Here is a 13,979-nt window from a genome sequence, read left to right as displayed (position 1 = left end):
ATCGGCGACTCTACCATTTATTTATTTCCTCGCGTAATGGAAAAAAATAATAGGCTTGTTCTTTTTAGGTGAACTTCTTGCACAGTTCATCTTTTCTCTTTTTCTTCTCACGTTAGAGAGAAAGAGAAAAGATGAACTGTATAAGAAGTTCAATTAAAAAGAACAGGCCAAATGTACTAACAGCGTCAGTCTAATTCGAATTAATCCTGTTAACTGAACATCGTCGTGCTCTTGTTTTAATAAAAACGAGTGTTTTTCATTAAACTTTAGAGGTTCGCGCAAAACGTCTTACAACGTCTTGAAATTAATATATTTTGCATATTCGATTATATGTTAAATATGCATGTTTTTCCTACAACGAATTTCCGTTGTTTAAGAAAAAAGACCTGTCTAAAGGTTAATACTGTTGTTGAATTTACACTCTGGTGAAACAAATTCTTATCTCATTTTTTTTTGAAAATTTTTCGCATTTTAAATTTATGAAGATTTATAATAAGAATGAACTTCAGATTTTAGTTCGTTTTTTTTTTAAATTGTAAAAAAAGAAATCTTAAATATTTTAGAATTCTAGAAGAGATGTAGATTTTCTCTTCTTTCTGAAAAATGTTCTAAGTTACAAAATTATATAAAAATTCTGAAAAGTTACGCGAAAAATTCTAAATAAAAATTTCAGGGCGAGATCTATTTCCAATTAGATCCAATGCTGTTAACATTACTTTTTCATCTCACGATACGCTAGAACGAAAAAGATTGAAGAGATCTCTTGTTTTTACTCTCCCGTTATGTTTACGCCACATGTCGCGCTAATTTCTGTGGAAGTAGCGTTATCAGTTATCACGCTGTTATTTATTATGTAATAGGTGCATCATTGTTCACACATACACACGTACACACACACACACACACACACACACACATTACACCACCACACGCAACAGCAGGACAATGATATTATTATATTGATAATTGCGAAGGGAAGAACCAGTTATATATACGCTCTAGCTCTAGCTAGATCATAGTCGAGATTGATTTTAGACTGGACTACGAAATATTGATAATACGATAATATGTATGTTTCCACGAGTAAAAAAAAGATTACATGATAGGCCGTTCGCAATCACTCGCAATACGAATAATAGCAATGTAAATGAATAGTGTGATGAGAGGAAAAGGGAGAAGAAAAAAAAGGAGGAAAAAATGCAATCGGCGAGCGTGGGCCTTCGTCGAGCACTGCTAAGATTTTTAACTTTTACAAGGAGACTCGAGTATGAGAGAGAGAGCGAGAGAGAGAGAGAGAGAGAGAGAGAGAGAGAGAGTGTGTGTGTGTGTGTATATGCAATTGGTATTTAGTACAATTTTCTGAACCTGCGAGGCCGGCGGGAGATACATAATGTGTATGTTTCAGTGATCACATTTTTCGACATATATTATTATTATTGGAATAATAAAAGATTAGTACCGGATCGACGCAGTCGACTTTATTACATCCAGTTTTCGTGTACAAGACGTTCCCTCTCCATTGTACCCGAGAGGGTAAAGAAAAGAGAAAGACAATTACCAACGTATGTGTCTCTGACTTTACTGATTTATTATTATAAACGACAAGGTACAATAATACATTATAGTACTATTACATTACTGCGCAGTTAGTTAGAGACGATAGAAATAAATTATATATGTATATGTATATAAAATTTATATATAAATGACAAATTTTATTTATATATAAATTATATAAATATATATATAATTTAACCGACGTGTGTAGAGTGTAAATAAATATTAAATTGTGTGTAAAAACTTAAAAATGAACGTAAGTGTCCTAGACATTGTGCAGTAAAGTTCGACGATGCGCGAAGGAAGTCACGTTCCTTGTTCGTGAACACGTGTAGCCAAATTAATTAGATATTAACAATATCGCAGGGAGAGAATTGGCCTACATTTTTGGACTTTTCGGCAGTATCAAGATCTTTCGTTTCATAAACACCAGAGTTACAAGTGCATCGGTAACAATAGCTTGTCCGCTGCGAATTTTTCGATTTTTGAATTGCAAAGTAATATCCGAATCGAGGCTTCTGTCTTCCCAAGAGAAGAATCCCGGCGGTTTCTCCGGCATTTTAAAAAGGGTTCCGACATTTTAAGGAGACATTAACAGAAGCCTTAAATCCGTTAAAACGGAAATAAAATAACATTTTACACGCAAGAAACCGTACTTTCTGATAACAATCTTCCTTGCATAATTCTGCGATTGTTTCATGTTTTATTAAAGTGAGGCATTTTCTCACGCTAATTACACAATAAGATAAACAAAGAGAATTATCGGCTGCAGAACGATCCTCACAATACATACTGCACGTAGCACACAAACGCTTCCGTTTAGCGTATATAAAATGATATATATATATATATATATATATATGTATAAACTCTCAAAAAAAAATTTAAATTCTTTTTCCTCCGTTCTTTAAAGTTTTTGGTTATTGCGTCACAGCAGAGTAAATATCAAAAAGAAAAATGGTAATTCCTACGTTGAAATAGGTAGACTAGACTATGCTAAATCACGACGCTGCGTTACACGGCGGAATTGAAATCCCCACCGGATTTTGGGACCAAACTTCCGAATACTCTATATTATATTTCCGAATACTTACAAAAGCGCGGGATTTATTCTTATAATGTGTGATCTCTACTTTATTTTCTCCTAACGTAACGTATTAGTCTTTCACACCTAATCTTTTTCCCGTCGAGACCGCGAGAAACGTCTTCTCGATCCGATTAGGCGAGTAGCAAAAAATCGTTATAAATAATCTCGCTTATAAAAGCTAACTCCTCTCCTCTCGAATGCACAATCTTAATTCCTCAGTCTAACGCTACTAATCCTATCGAAACTACATGTACGAAAGTTAACAGCTGTCTTTCAATGTGCGGTTTCAACAAATCTGATCTTGTTTAAAAATAAAAATAAATAACCGCTCGTATGAATATAAAAATTAAAAAGAAAAAGGCCAATGATCAAGCATTAATAGATGTTAAACCATATAATTAATTAACATATATACAAATAACGGATAAAACCAAATAGCTATATACCATTGGTTTTGCAAAACATTTAATTATTTAATCAATCGATTTCGAACTTTTTAAAGCTTCCTTCAATTCCAAACAAATCCGTTGCTGTCTTTGCCTTGCCCGGTCGTAGCGCCTCATTAACGCGATGACCTTCTTCCTCTTGGAACCAAGCAACGTGATCTACCAATTTTTTTACTTGTTTATCATGTAACTCCTGTAGATTAATATCTATTAATGCTCGATTATTGGCCTTCTTCTTTTTAATTTTCTGATCTTGTTTCTTTCCTTTTCCCCTTATCATTAATAACCTAACGTAACATTCTTGCGCGCTTGTCGAGATTTTCTGCGGCAGAATGTTGCACAAGTCGTGTGCGTGCCGTACAATATCGGCTTCTTCTTCTTTTGTTTAATGGCACCCGCCTCTTGTTAGTGACGTTACGGCCAATATCTTGTTGTAAATGTAAGCTTAAGGGGCGGAATTTCGTAACACTCGAAAATGTGTATATGCGTATGCGCGTATGTATGTCCGCGGTGTCTTGGGCCGGTATTCATAGTCGATTCTTATTTCAAGACCGTCTTAAGATGCTAATACGGCTGTGATTGGTTCATGACGTCTTAAGATTGTACTTAAGACGGTCTTGAACCGACTATGAATACCGGCCTTTGAACTCGGGTTAATGCCGTAGGTTCATTGAGCCGAAGGAACTGCGCGGATCAGTTCCCCCTGCGACCAGTACAATATCGGCGCGGTTCGAAAACACCGACATGTAATCGATCGAAAAGACGAATGTACGATAATTTCTTCGTACTACTTTTTTTTAATTGAACGTTTTTTCACTCTAATGACTAGCGTGTCAATTGCACGAAGCGCGTGTCCGACAATTCGCGTTTAGATGCATCTCCGTGAATGCTTGACGAAGGCGTCTTTTGATATTCTCTTCGAGATATCGTCAACGAAACTTTTTCGCCTTCTTCTCGAGGAAAATATCTTCTTTTTCTTGTCCTCTTCTTAATCTTATTACGACCGACAAGACCGTTACAGCACACACACGTCGTTCTCTAAAAATTTCTCGTCACTAAGGTGGGAGAGGATAACAGGAGGGAGGCGACAAATTGACCTCCGGCCTCACTCGGGATCGGTTTCCGCTTCGCTAATCGGCAATATCGCAACGGGACCAGCGGCTGCTAGCTTTGCTTTGTACGCCTCCGGTTCGAACCAGCGAATCGGTGCCTGTCAAGAGAAAGACATTAGTTGCCGGGCGAGCCTCGCGATACAAGTAAGAAGGCAATAAAATCCCCTTACCTTACCTTGTTATAAGCAGCATGCTTCGATTCGGTTGAAAAGCCGAGTGTTAAATTGCTTACGTGAGGATACATGCAGACGGTAATTGTAAGTCTACACACGTTCACAAGCGTACTTTACACGAGGCCTTCCTACTCTAGCAATTGACGTATATGTAGTGAAAATATCGTGTATTCTGAAATGTTAGTAAACTGACTCGCAGGCCTTTCTTTTTCGCAGACTTTGCAAGCACATGTCTAAGCAAGTATGCCAGCTGTCATGTAAACTGCGCTTGTTTACGAAGAATGCGCAGAGAGCAAGATTCAGCGGATTTTGCAATACTCGTTTATTAATACAGCGTGGTATGTGAGTTTAACACACAACACTAGTTTTATCAGTCTAGTCTTATTAGTTTCTTTGTATACAAGATCAAATAAAACAATCTCGTATTGAACTCCTCAGAAAGAGAGAAACAAAAATATAAAAAAAATAAAGTTCTTTACCATAATATGAACAACATAATATAGTGATATAAGAAAAAAACAGTTTAAAAACATATCGTAGTGTATATCTCTAAATTCGAGACGTAGGAACATAGACTTTCAAATTTCGGTACAAAGAATAATACCATATAAAACTTTGTACGCAATAAATACTGAATACCATGACTGTTTCACACAACAAGCCAATTGAGTCTTAAATAGCCCTTCGAGGGCTGAACACAAAATGTTTTTTAATCACATTTTGCGACTATGATGATTTGTACGAATCCATTCAGTCAATTAATCGCGCAAGTTTAATGCGCAAAGTCTTTTTGAAACTAATTGTAAACGCGTAAACAATGTAAAAAAAATATATGTGTATCACATAATACGAAACTCACTTACGATCTCTTTGGTCTTGAGTAACTTTTAAAAATTTGTCGTCTCCTATTATTGCAAAAGATCTAATCTCTAATTACGATGTCACGCATATCGTGAGGAAACTTCTAAAGTCTTTTAATTCGCGAGATACTATTGAGATTCACACGTTCATGATAATCTTCATTAAATTTTCTCTTCGATCAATCGTTAAATACAACCTGGTCTCATCTCCTTCGTAGAAAGCATATTCTCTTGTGAAGAGAGAGAGAAAGAGAGAGAATACGGAGACCTGACTGTGACCGATGATTAAACGAAGCAGATCTCATTTCCGTTCCTCCCCTTACTGAATGCATGCGGTTATCGAATACCGCAATTAATCACACTCGTAACACACTCGCATCCTCGGAAACGCGGACTCCTCTCCCGGCGGGGTGTTAATGTATATGTGAGTATTTATGGATGCGTGTTGTATACAAGAATATTAAACCGCGGCGTTACAGGGAAGAGTAACGCGGAAGGTTTTGCACGGTATATGATTGGCGTTCCTGTCGCATAGCGGTACCTTACGAACTATATTGGGACATTCCTTCTGTATGCGCGCCCAATCGGCGGGGGGCCGCTTCGCGTACGGGCCCGACGCGCACAGCAGCAGAAACTCGTACGTAAGTTCTCTCGCTTCTGGAACTAGATAAATAGAAACAAGATGGAATTACAAGGCATTGATTAAAATTTATTTATTTTATTGTGTATTGACTGACCAGTTTTACATTTTAAAACCGATTAGAAATTTTATTTCAGTAAAATTAAGAACAATGTAAATTGCACGAAAACGAGAATTTCTTGAGTTTTTTTCATTGTAATCATAAACTACCCACTTATGATTATAATGTTAAATATAATATTACATTGTGTTTTTATATTTGAATACCTTGTTGAGTCGAGCCTCGCTCTTCAGAGATCGGACGAGGCTTGTAAGTTTCTTCGCTTTCCGAAGAGGTCGCGGCGCTATCCACACTTAACTCTCGGCCTAGAGAAGCAGGAGCGTTTACATTGTCCAATGGCGACAACGGCGTACGGGGAACAATAGGGGTGGATGTGGTAGTTATGGTAAAGTTGGGTTCGTCCTCGTAATTAAAGTATTCTATCCCGCTGGTAAAGTTCTCAGGGTCGCCCAAAAAGTGTTCGTCCAGTACCAGTTTTGCCGTCTGTAGATTATCCAGTTCACAAAAATTATACATGAATAAGTGCTGGTCTACAACCTTGCCTTATAGGATATTTAAGCTCTAAACCGTAAGAAATCGACCAATCGCAATGGAATGTGAGGCAAATACTCGATTCTGATTAGTCAATTTCTTACGGCTTAGAGCTTAAATACTCTTTAAAGTAAGGTTGTAGATTGTAGACCAGTACTAAAGCAGACAGAATACATAAAATAAAAAAAATATAGATGGATTTAATAGAATTAGATGCTGATTAATATAAATCTAATCTTTAATTAATCAGCATTTAAATTTAATTAAATACTGCAGTTTAGTTAGATGTTAACACCTGAACTTAATCTCCAGTTTAATAAAATTACATAAATCATACAACAACGTGTACGATTTTATTATTACCCTGACGAGGTCGAGATTGCAGCCCGTAATTTTGAGGGACTGGTTACCCACGGTGACGGTGTACTTGTATTCGCCTATGCTGGCGTCGTTGGTGGAGAGACTGTGCAGGAGGGACGAACGTAGACGAGAGTTGTGTTGCTGACTCTGTTGCAAACGATTGCTCTCGTCCGACGCGCTGCTGTTGAGCGAGGAGCTGGAGCCGCCCATTGCTCCTTTTTCGCCGCCGGAGCTCTGCTCCAGTCTCACTGGCGATGCATTTCGTTGTATCGTATCTTTGATTAAATCCTTCGCATAACTGAGAACGTTAAACGCTTCTATTAATAACAGCTCGCTAAATGTGCCGTTATTAAGTAGATCTTAGGCATAGAATACATTTATTATTAAACTTCTATTAGTAAACTTCTACTTTATTGTAAATATATTATTTAGACATACTGAATCTTGTCCTCGGACGTTCCCGTGATTTGGACAAGTCGTTCTTTAGCTCCAGGGTTTACTACAAACCAAGATACTCAGATCAGTGGGCAGTCTTGCCAACATTGATATTCATTGAAAAAAATCATATGGTAGTTGCCGTTAACGTAACATCTTTTAACACAAGTCCAATGGCACGGTTAATGTGTTAAACGAGATGTGATATTAAATACTTGTTAAAATATCGCCAAAGCAAGGTAAGTACAATATACAACGTATTTTAAAAAATATTTAGATATATGTATGTAAAATCACATTCAAATGTAAAACAGACGTCTCACATGTTATGCGATATTAACGAAAACGTCAAAGTATTAATGAAATGCCAACCTTCCTATCCACGTGGGACCCGCGATATATGATCGATTCGTCGACCGGGCGTTAATAAACTGGTAATACAATATAATATCTCTATTCGGCTCTTAAAGCTGCGAACGTAACGCACAACATTCGTATGCTTCACTCATCGGGCTGTTAAAGAGATGCATTCCACAATGGTTGATATGAATTGTACGCATTAGGTTGATCGAGAGAAAAATGACTATTCATCTCATATGATTTTAACAAAACAAAAAAGGAAATAAGAAAAAAGAATGTTTTCATCAATTTAATCCTTGCGAAGTGTAACACGATGTCGATTTGTGTCATCACGTGAAAGAAAGCTGACGTGCTTTGCATTTTCTCGATTAGTAGATCACGTTGCAAAACTAAAACACTAAACTTAATAGTGGCCTAATCACGCTGGTTAGATAATAGCTTTGTCATGCAAACTAAGAGTGACCGGATAAAAAATATTGGCTGCCATTTTTTATCACAGATATGAATATTTTTTTTTACATACGTATCATATTTGAACAATAGTCAATACAAATTTGCCGCGTCAAACTTAATAATGTAAGAGAGGATTAGGTGTTTTTGTGGGACAAGAGAGAGCCTCGTTCGACCGATTAATACTGTTCTTGCGATGCAATGAGCACAAAATGCTATGACAAGCCATTGGCAGATCATTCATTTGCTTTTTACCTCGCTGGAAGGAGATGATCGTCTGGCTGAGCTCTTCAATCATGTGAACCCGCCGCCCTTTTATTCCCATCACTGTATTTTCGTGCGAATTATTTAACAATAGAAACATAATCGGGCCAACATAATCGGGAAATCAAAGTCGGTTGATTAAAGGTCTAATACAACCGATTGGTTTCGTTTTACGTAAAAATCAGATCATTATTTTCATCTCACAAACAATCCCTATCGATCGCATCGCGACGTTACTAAAATTACTGTAAACACCTTGCAAATAACGTAATAAAAACATTGTATGGGTTACAATTTGATTCATAAAAATCGAACCTGCTCAATTAATAATGGAAATTTTGTACAACGAGAATGAAAGCAATTAAATTACCTTTTCCCGAGTCACTGTTGCGAATGACAACCTCGTCTTTGCAATAGTTTTTCCCCGGTATGCGTGTAGGCTTGGCGAACTTTCCGCTATTCTTGATTACTTCCCCGGGCCCCAAGATCGGTGCCGAGGTGGGTGAAGTCATTGTCAATAACGGGGACGACAAGTTCGTAGGTGTATCGGGTACCGCTTCGGTCAGCTAGGAAAAAACAGCATTATTTTATTCAATGTTAAATAAAAAAGTTTAATAAGATTTTTTTGTAAATATTTTAAGATTATATATTGAAACGCTAAAAATAAAAGCTGTTTAGATAATATTCAAAAAATTTTAATTGCAAGTTTTTACTCTCACCAAGTATAATTATTACTCTTGTGTCTGGCTTGCAAGTCTCAAATATAATTTCGAAAAGTTACGTAAATGTAAAGAAAATACGAGTAAGTTTTTAGGGTTACCTACATTGTCTAGATGCGACAATTTCTGCATGTAATATACGTCCATCGAATCGGTGTGACGCCATTGTTTCGCTCGTAGCTCGATAAGTTCCAGCAGATGAACCCTGGTCGTCAGATCTAATCTGTCGTCCTGGCTCCCATTTCTGATCGCCACAAAAGCCCGGTCCAGCTGATCTAAAAAATTATTCACAAAAATCAGCCTTTATTTAAAGGATGTGGAATGAAATCTATCATCAAAAAACATGAAAGAATTACTATTCATGTAAACTACTGAGCTGGCTTTCAAGTTACGTTTTATGTACAAGAAAGAATTATTTACCTTTGTAAATAGCTTCTAACTGGTTGGCATACAGTTTCAGGTGACTACACATAGAAATCACATTCATTTGCAGCGTTCGGTCATGGAAGCCATTGGTCAGTTGCATTGCAACATTGTCGATTAGGGACACTATATCCTCTACTAAAAAGTCAAAAGAAAAAAAAGGGTTTAAAAGAATTGTCATCGATCTAATTTAAAAAAGAATAAACGCAGCTTATGAACACATTCAATTTACAAGAAAATGATTATATCTTTATAAAAGACTGTCGTCGCAAGAGATCGTAAGTTTTGCCAAAACGAGAATAAATACAAAAAGATTTACCAGTCGTGATCCGCCCATCGACGGTCGAGTTGCGCTGGTTAAGCTTAAGCGGCCGTGGTTTTTCGAGCTTTTTTACGGTCCTGGCTCTGTTCAATTGTGCGGTAGCCATTGTGATCCTGCAACAAAGACATTACATAAAAGGAAACTTGAACGCTCAATATTTATATTCAAAATTATAATTTTCATATTATAATTTTTACGATTTAAATTGCCCGGTAAAATTAGTACGTGTGCATTAATTGGTATCATTTGATACATTGTTAGTAAAAATATATTGTGCTTGTGTACTTGAAACTAGCGTCAATCGTTTGACGTAGAACCGCTTGTTATAAAGAGAAAGTATCGTGGACTGAATGAAAGTTTCATTCCGAGGAGGCCAAGGTTTCATCATCGCCTTTCAATAAACTCATTTCTCCTGGCGCAAATTAAGCAATATAAGAACCGTAACGTCAACAATACTCCAAAATCGGATTCTTTCGCAAGGTAAATGTCTTTCAAAACGCAAAAGACGACGGTGAGTCGTTATTATCTTGCCCAAGTCGTCGCGGCGACAGAAATAATTTAATTTGCGGCGTCCACGTCGTCGCGTAAGGAGAGGACGAAGCGCGGAGCAAAACAGAAAGCCGGCGTGGTGGAGCGGTGGTGGAATCCCGGATTCTTCGCCCTTTCCACCCTCGTCCTCCAAAAATACACATTCGTCGGCACGACACACGTGCAACGGGAGCGTTTGCCGCGCTAATCGAGCTATAAAAATTCGAAACCAAATCCTTCGCGCCTCTATTAGGAAATAATACATCCATATATGTATAATTGCGAGAAATAACATATAATCTCGGATAGCATAGGCTGCATTCGAGGAGCGCGCTATTAGCGCTATTGCATCATTCTGTCTTTATCGCTCATCAGGTGTAAAACAAGGATAGAACAAGCAAATAGCGCTAATAGCGCGCTCCCCGAATCCAGCCTAAGTCTATCGAGAACAGGGTTATGCAGAGTGTCTGCTATAAATTTTGTCGACAAAAAGATTACAGATTTAATATGAGATTTAACATGTATACAATGTCGACAGAATGCTGACAGAAATTTAACGAAGTTTGTTAACAAAGCAGTCTGTATGGATTGTTTACGACTACTTTACGTATTGCTTACATTATGTTTACACGAACTTTTTCCCCATGTAGACAATATAACTAATGTAAATTATTATGAACTGAATGATTGATTTCTTTAAACTGTATTTTTGCAGTCCTACAAAAATAATTTTAAATTAGATTAGATTAAAGATGCACTTCAGTTATAATTTATTTATTAACTGTACTGAAATGAAAGATATGATGCTAATATAAAAACATTACTATTTATGTTGAGCAATATTACTTAGTTTTTTATCATGGAATATGCACAATGTTTATTTTTTTTCTATAGGTATAAAATCAATATCTTTAAAACCATTGTTATCAATTTTCTATAGTCCTAAAAATTGTGCCCAAACTGAATAACAGTAACTAAAAATAAAATTGCAAACAAAATATAAACTGACAAAATATGAATGTAAAAAATGAATAGATTACTAATTGTTTACGTGACACATAAAACATAAATTTACATTGTATACATGTAGATGTAGATTTTTAATATATTTACGCGTAAAAACCTGCAACAAAGTACGATGGCGGAGATCAAGCAGATTTTGACATACTTGCTACACAATTTGACGCAGATTGGCGACAGAATCTGGATTCGATGGATGCTGTTCGATCTCTGCCGTCAATCTGCCGTTAAGTCCTGTGTCCACGATGCTAGAAATCGCTCCGAGATTTTGGACAGAGAATTACCGAATTGGTTTAAATATGACGATTTTTTTCTCCCATTTCTCCATTCAAGATCTCGGAGCGATTTCTAGTATCGTGGACAAAAGGCTTTAAGTTATGACGGCAGGATCCGCCGGCAAAACGTGGTGCTTACACGAGATTGATGCCCGATTTATTAGCAATTTCTGATCGAATTCACCGCCAATTTGTTTTCAAGTTATAACGGCAAGCTCCGCCGGCGAAACACGGAGCTTAATCCGGGCGTAATTGATGCCGATTTGCAAGCAATTTCCGATCAAATCTGCTGCCAATCCGCTGGCATGCTGTGAACAATTTGCTCATTGTTAATTATGATTACATTGATATGAATAATTAATACGCGTGATTAAAAAAATTACTGTAATAATTCATACCTGCATAATTTATGTAATCTATATGAGTAGTACAATGTCCATATATGTATATATCGTGACATAGGACAGCCTTTATGCCGATTCTACTAACTCTCTGTCTCTACTACTCGTCATTAAATTCGCCGAACTCAAATCTAATCACATAAACTTAGCGCACGAGTAAGTAATACGATATTCAAGGAGTACCCCACGTTTTGCGTTCTAGCAATTCTCCCCGGAGGGAGGGAGAAAGAGGAGAGGGAGGATGCAAGTGGAGAGAGAGAGAGAATCGTCAGAGAGAAAGCCAAACGAAAAAAGAAAAAAAATAACAAGGTGAGAGAAAGACACGATTGTATACCGCGGTAAGACGCAAAATATATGCAGGTTGATTTGCGGGGGCAGGCATTCCTTGTAAATATTTTCCCACGCGAGAGAAACTATTGTGAGGGGGGGGGGGCGGAGGGAGGGAAGAGACGATAAAAAGATGCAAAAGAGAGAATAAAGGGGGGAGGGACATCGCCGAGCGGGAGTCGGAAGGAGGGGAGATAGAGACGGACAACAACATTAAAAGCTGACGATTCCGGCTACACTTTCCGGCACCTCGTACGCCCGGCGATACGACAAACTTACGTATCTTCGCGCGTTGGTGAGAGAAAAGAACCAGGGATACGGAGTGCAGACGGGGTGCAACTAGGCAAACGGATCTATTAGTATAACAGACAGAAACGGAGAAATTATTTCTGGCGTTTTGCGTGCGCGTATGTACGTATGTATGTATTGCGCCCACGCGCGCGCAAGCATGTACGAGCACACGTACGCGGCCATGGGGCACGCATGTACAACGCGCGCGAATGAGAATCGCACTTGACGCACTGGCGAACGGGAAAACTCTCCCCCGCGGAATTCCGGATATGGAAGTGTCCGGACACGGGAAAGCCGCGACGACGACGAGGGACGCACGCGACGGAGGCGGCGCGTTTCCGTCCAAGGAAATCACGCAGCCGCGACACCGCGGCGCGGAACACGCACGTTAGGACGTACCTTTCGCGAGATCCACCGTCCCGGTCGGCCGTATGCAAACGGATCAACGACACGCAGATCGTCCGTCCGGTTGGGATCGCGAAGACGTATGCGTCGACGACGTCGACGTGCGCCGCGAAGGTATAGTCGAGTGGTGGTCCCCCTGAGAACTGGCGGCCAGTGCCGCCAACGGCGACGGTAACGGGGACGAGGGAGAAAGTCACTAGACGCCGCTGACAGCAGTGACAGCTCCGCCGATTTTTCGGGATCGATATTATAAATCGGTGTCAAATAATATAATTATCGCGCCAATAACGAAAAAGAATTTGTTCTAATAATATAAGAAAATGACAATTACATGATAATTATATATTAGAAAAGAAAAATTATAAATATAATATATATATAATTGGTAATTATCTTGAATATAACATATATAATATATACATATAACGAAAATTTTAATAATGGAGTAATTTGTAAATATGATGAAGTAAACCATAGAAAATTATAATTATATTCTTATATACATAGAATTACACATATAACTATAATTTATTGTTTAAAACGCGTGCATATACACACAAATACACTAAATAACAAAAAGAGGAATATTTGCACATATAAAATTTAACATAGCACGCATATTCTTATTTGTGTAATTTTTTTGTATTCACCAGAGAGAAACCTGAGAGAGGCCATCCCGGCCTTTTTCGTGTGTTGCTGTGTTGCATTTTCCGACGCGCCGCCTGAGAAAATGCAACTCAACTACGTCGTATCGCTCGGTAACCGCACATGGTTTGCGTCCGTGCTAGGTTCGTGCCGAAGCCGAACTAGCCAGCTGGAGGGGATATTCTGGCCGCGGCGGCCGCGCTTCCATCTTGCGTATTCCAATTAATAACGAATTACGATAATTAAAATTACAAAATTAAGATTACATTCTTCAAAATTATTACGAA

At 38.1% G+C, this 13,979-nt stretch overlaps 2 protein-coding genes across 3 annotated transcripts in view; one reads left to right on the top strand and one right to left on the bottom strand.

Moving 5' to 3' along the window:
* The window catches only part of LOC112460203 (mRNA cap guanine-N7 methyltransferase-like), a 12,583-nt gene extending 12,182 nt beyond the window's left edge, over positions 1 to 401 (top strand). Inside the window, exon 6 of the mRNA XM_025024803.1 lies at positions 378 to 401. Coding sequence (XP_024880571.1) covers positions 378 to 401 — 24 coding nt within the window. The remainder of the gene's footprint in view (positions 1 to 377) is intronic.
* Positions 402 to 2,381: 1,980 nt separating this feature from the next.
* On the bottom strand, positions 2,382 to 13,190 carry LOC112460208 (eukaryotic translation initiation factor 4E-binding protein Mextli). 2 transcript variants are annotated; one of them, XM_025024811.1, is made up of 11 exons: positions 13,042 to 13,190; positions 9,798 to 9,913; positions 9,476 to 9,616; positions 9,161 to 9,330; positions 8,707 to 8,902; positions 8,328 to 8,399; positions 7,266 to 7,326; positions 6,831 to 7,125; positions 6,143 to 6,419; positions 5,777 to 5,898; positions 2,382 to 4,300 (listed from the first exon to the last, which is right to left on the bottom strand). In XM_025024811.1, the coding sequence occupies exons 2-11, from the start codon at positions 9,904 to 9,906 to the stop codon at positions 4,196 to 4,198; spliced, it is 1,548 nt and encodes a 515-aa protein (XP_024880579.1). In that variant the 5' UTR covers positions 9,907 to 9,913; positions 13,042 to 13,190; the 3' UTR covers positions 2,382 to 4,195. The 2 variants fall into 2 exon arrangements, with proteins under 2 accessions (XP_024880579.1, XP_024880580.1); XM_025024812.1 differs by lacking the exon at positions 8,328 to 8,399.
* Positions 13,191 to 13,979: the final 789 nt, after the last annotated feature.

This window comes from Temnothorax curvispinosus, unplaced genomic scaffold (assembly GCF_003070985.1).
Source record: "Temnothorax curvispinosus isolate PA1 unplaced genomic scaffold, ASM307098v1 QBEX01010385.1, whole genome shotgun sequence".
NCBI classification, from domain to species: Eukaryota; Metazoa; Arthropoda; class Insecta; order Hymenoptera; family Formicidae; genus Temnothorax; species Temnothorax curvispinosus.
The sequence above is the reverse complement of the archived record's forward strand: the minus strand, read 5'-3'. Positions and strand labels throughout refer to the sequence as shown.

What these genes read in the sequence shown, in the direction of transcription:
- LOC112460208 (XM_025024811.1), bottom strand. Translation starts at nt 9,906, where the DNA reads ATGGCTACCGCACAATTGAACAGAGCCAGGACCGTAAAAAAGCTCGAA. An exon ending in GATCATCTCCTTCCAGCGAG is followed by an intron (nt 7,327 to 8,327) that starts GTAAAAAGCAAA and finishes CTTGGTTTGTAG; the next exon opens with TAAACCCTGGAGCTAAAGAA. An exon ending in ACGTCCGAGGACAAGATTCA is followed by an intron (nt 7,126 to 7,265) that starts GTATGTCTAAAT and finishes TAACGTTCTCAG; the next exon opens with TTATGCGAAGGATTTAATCA.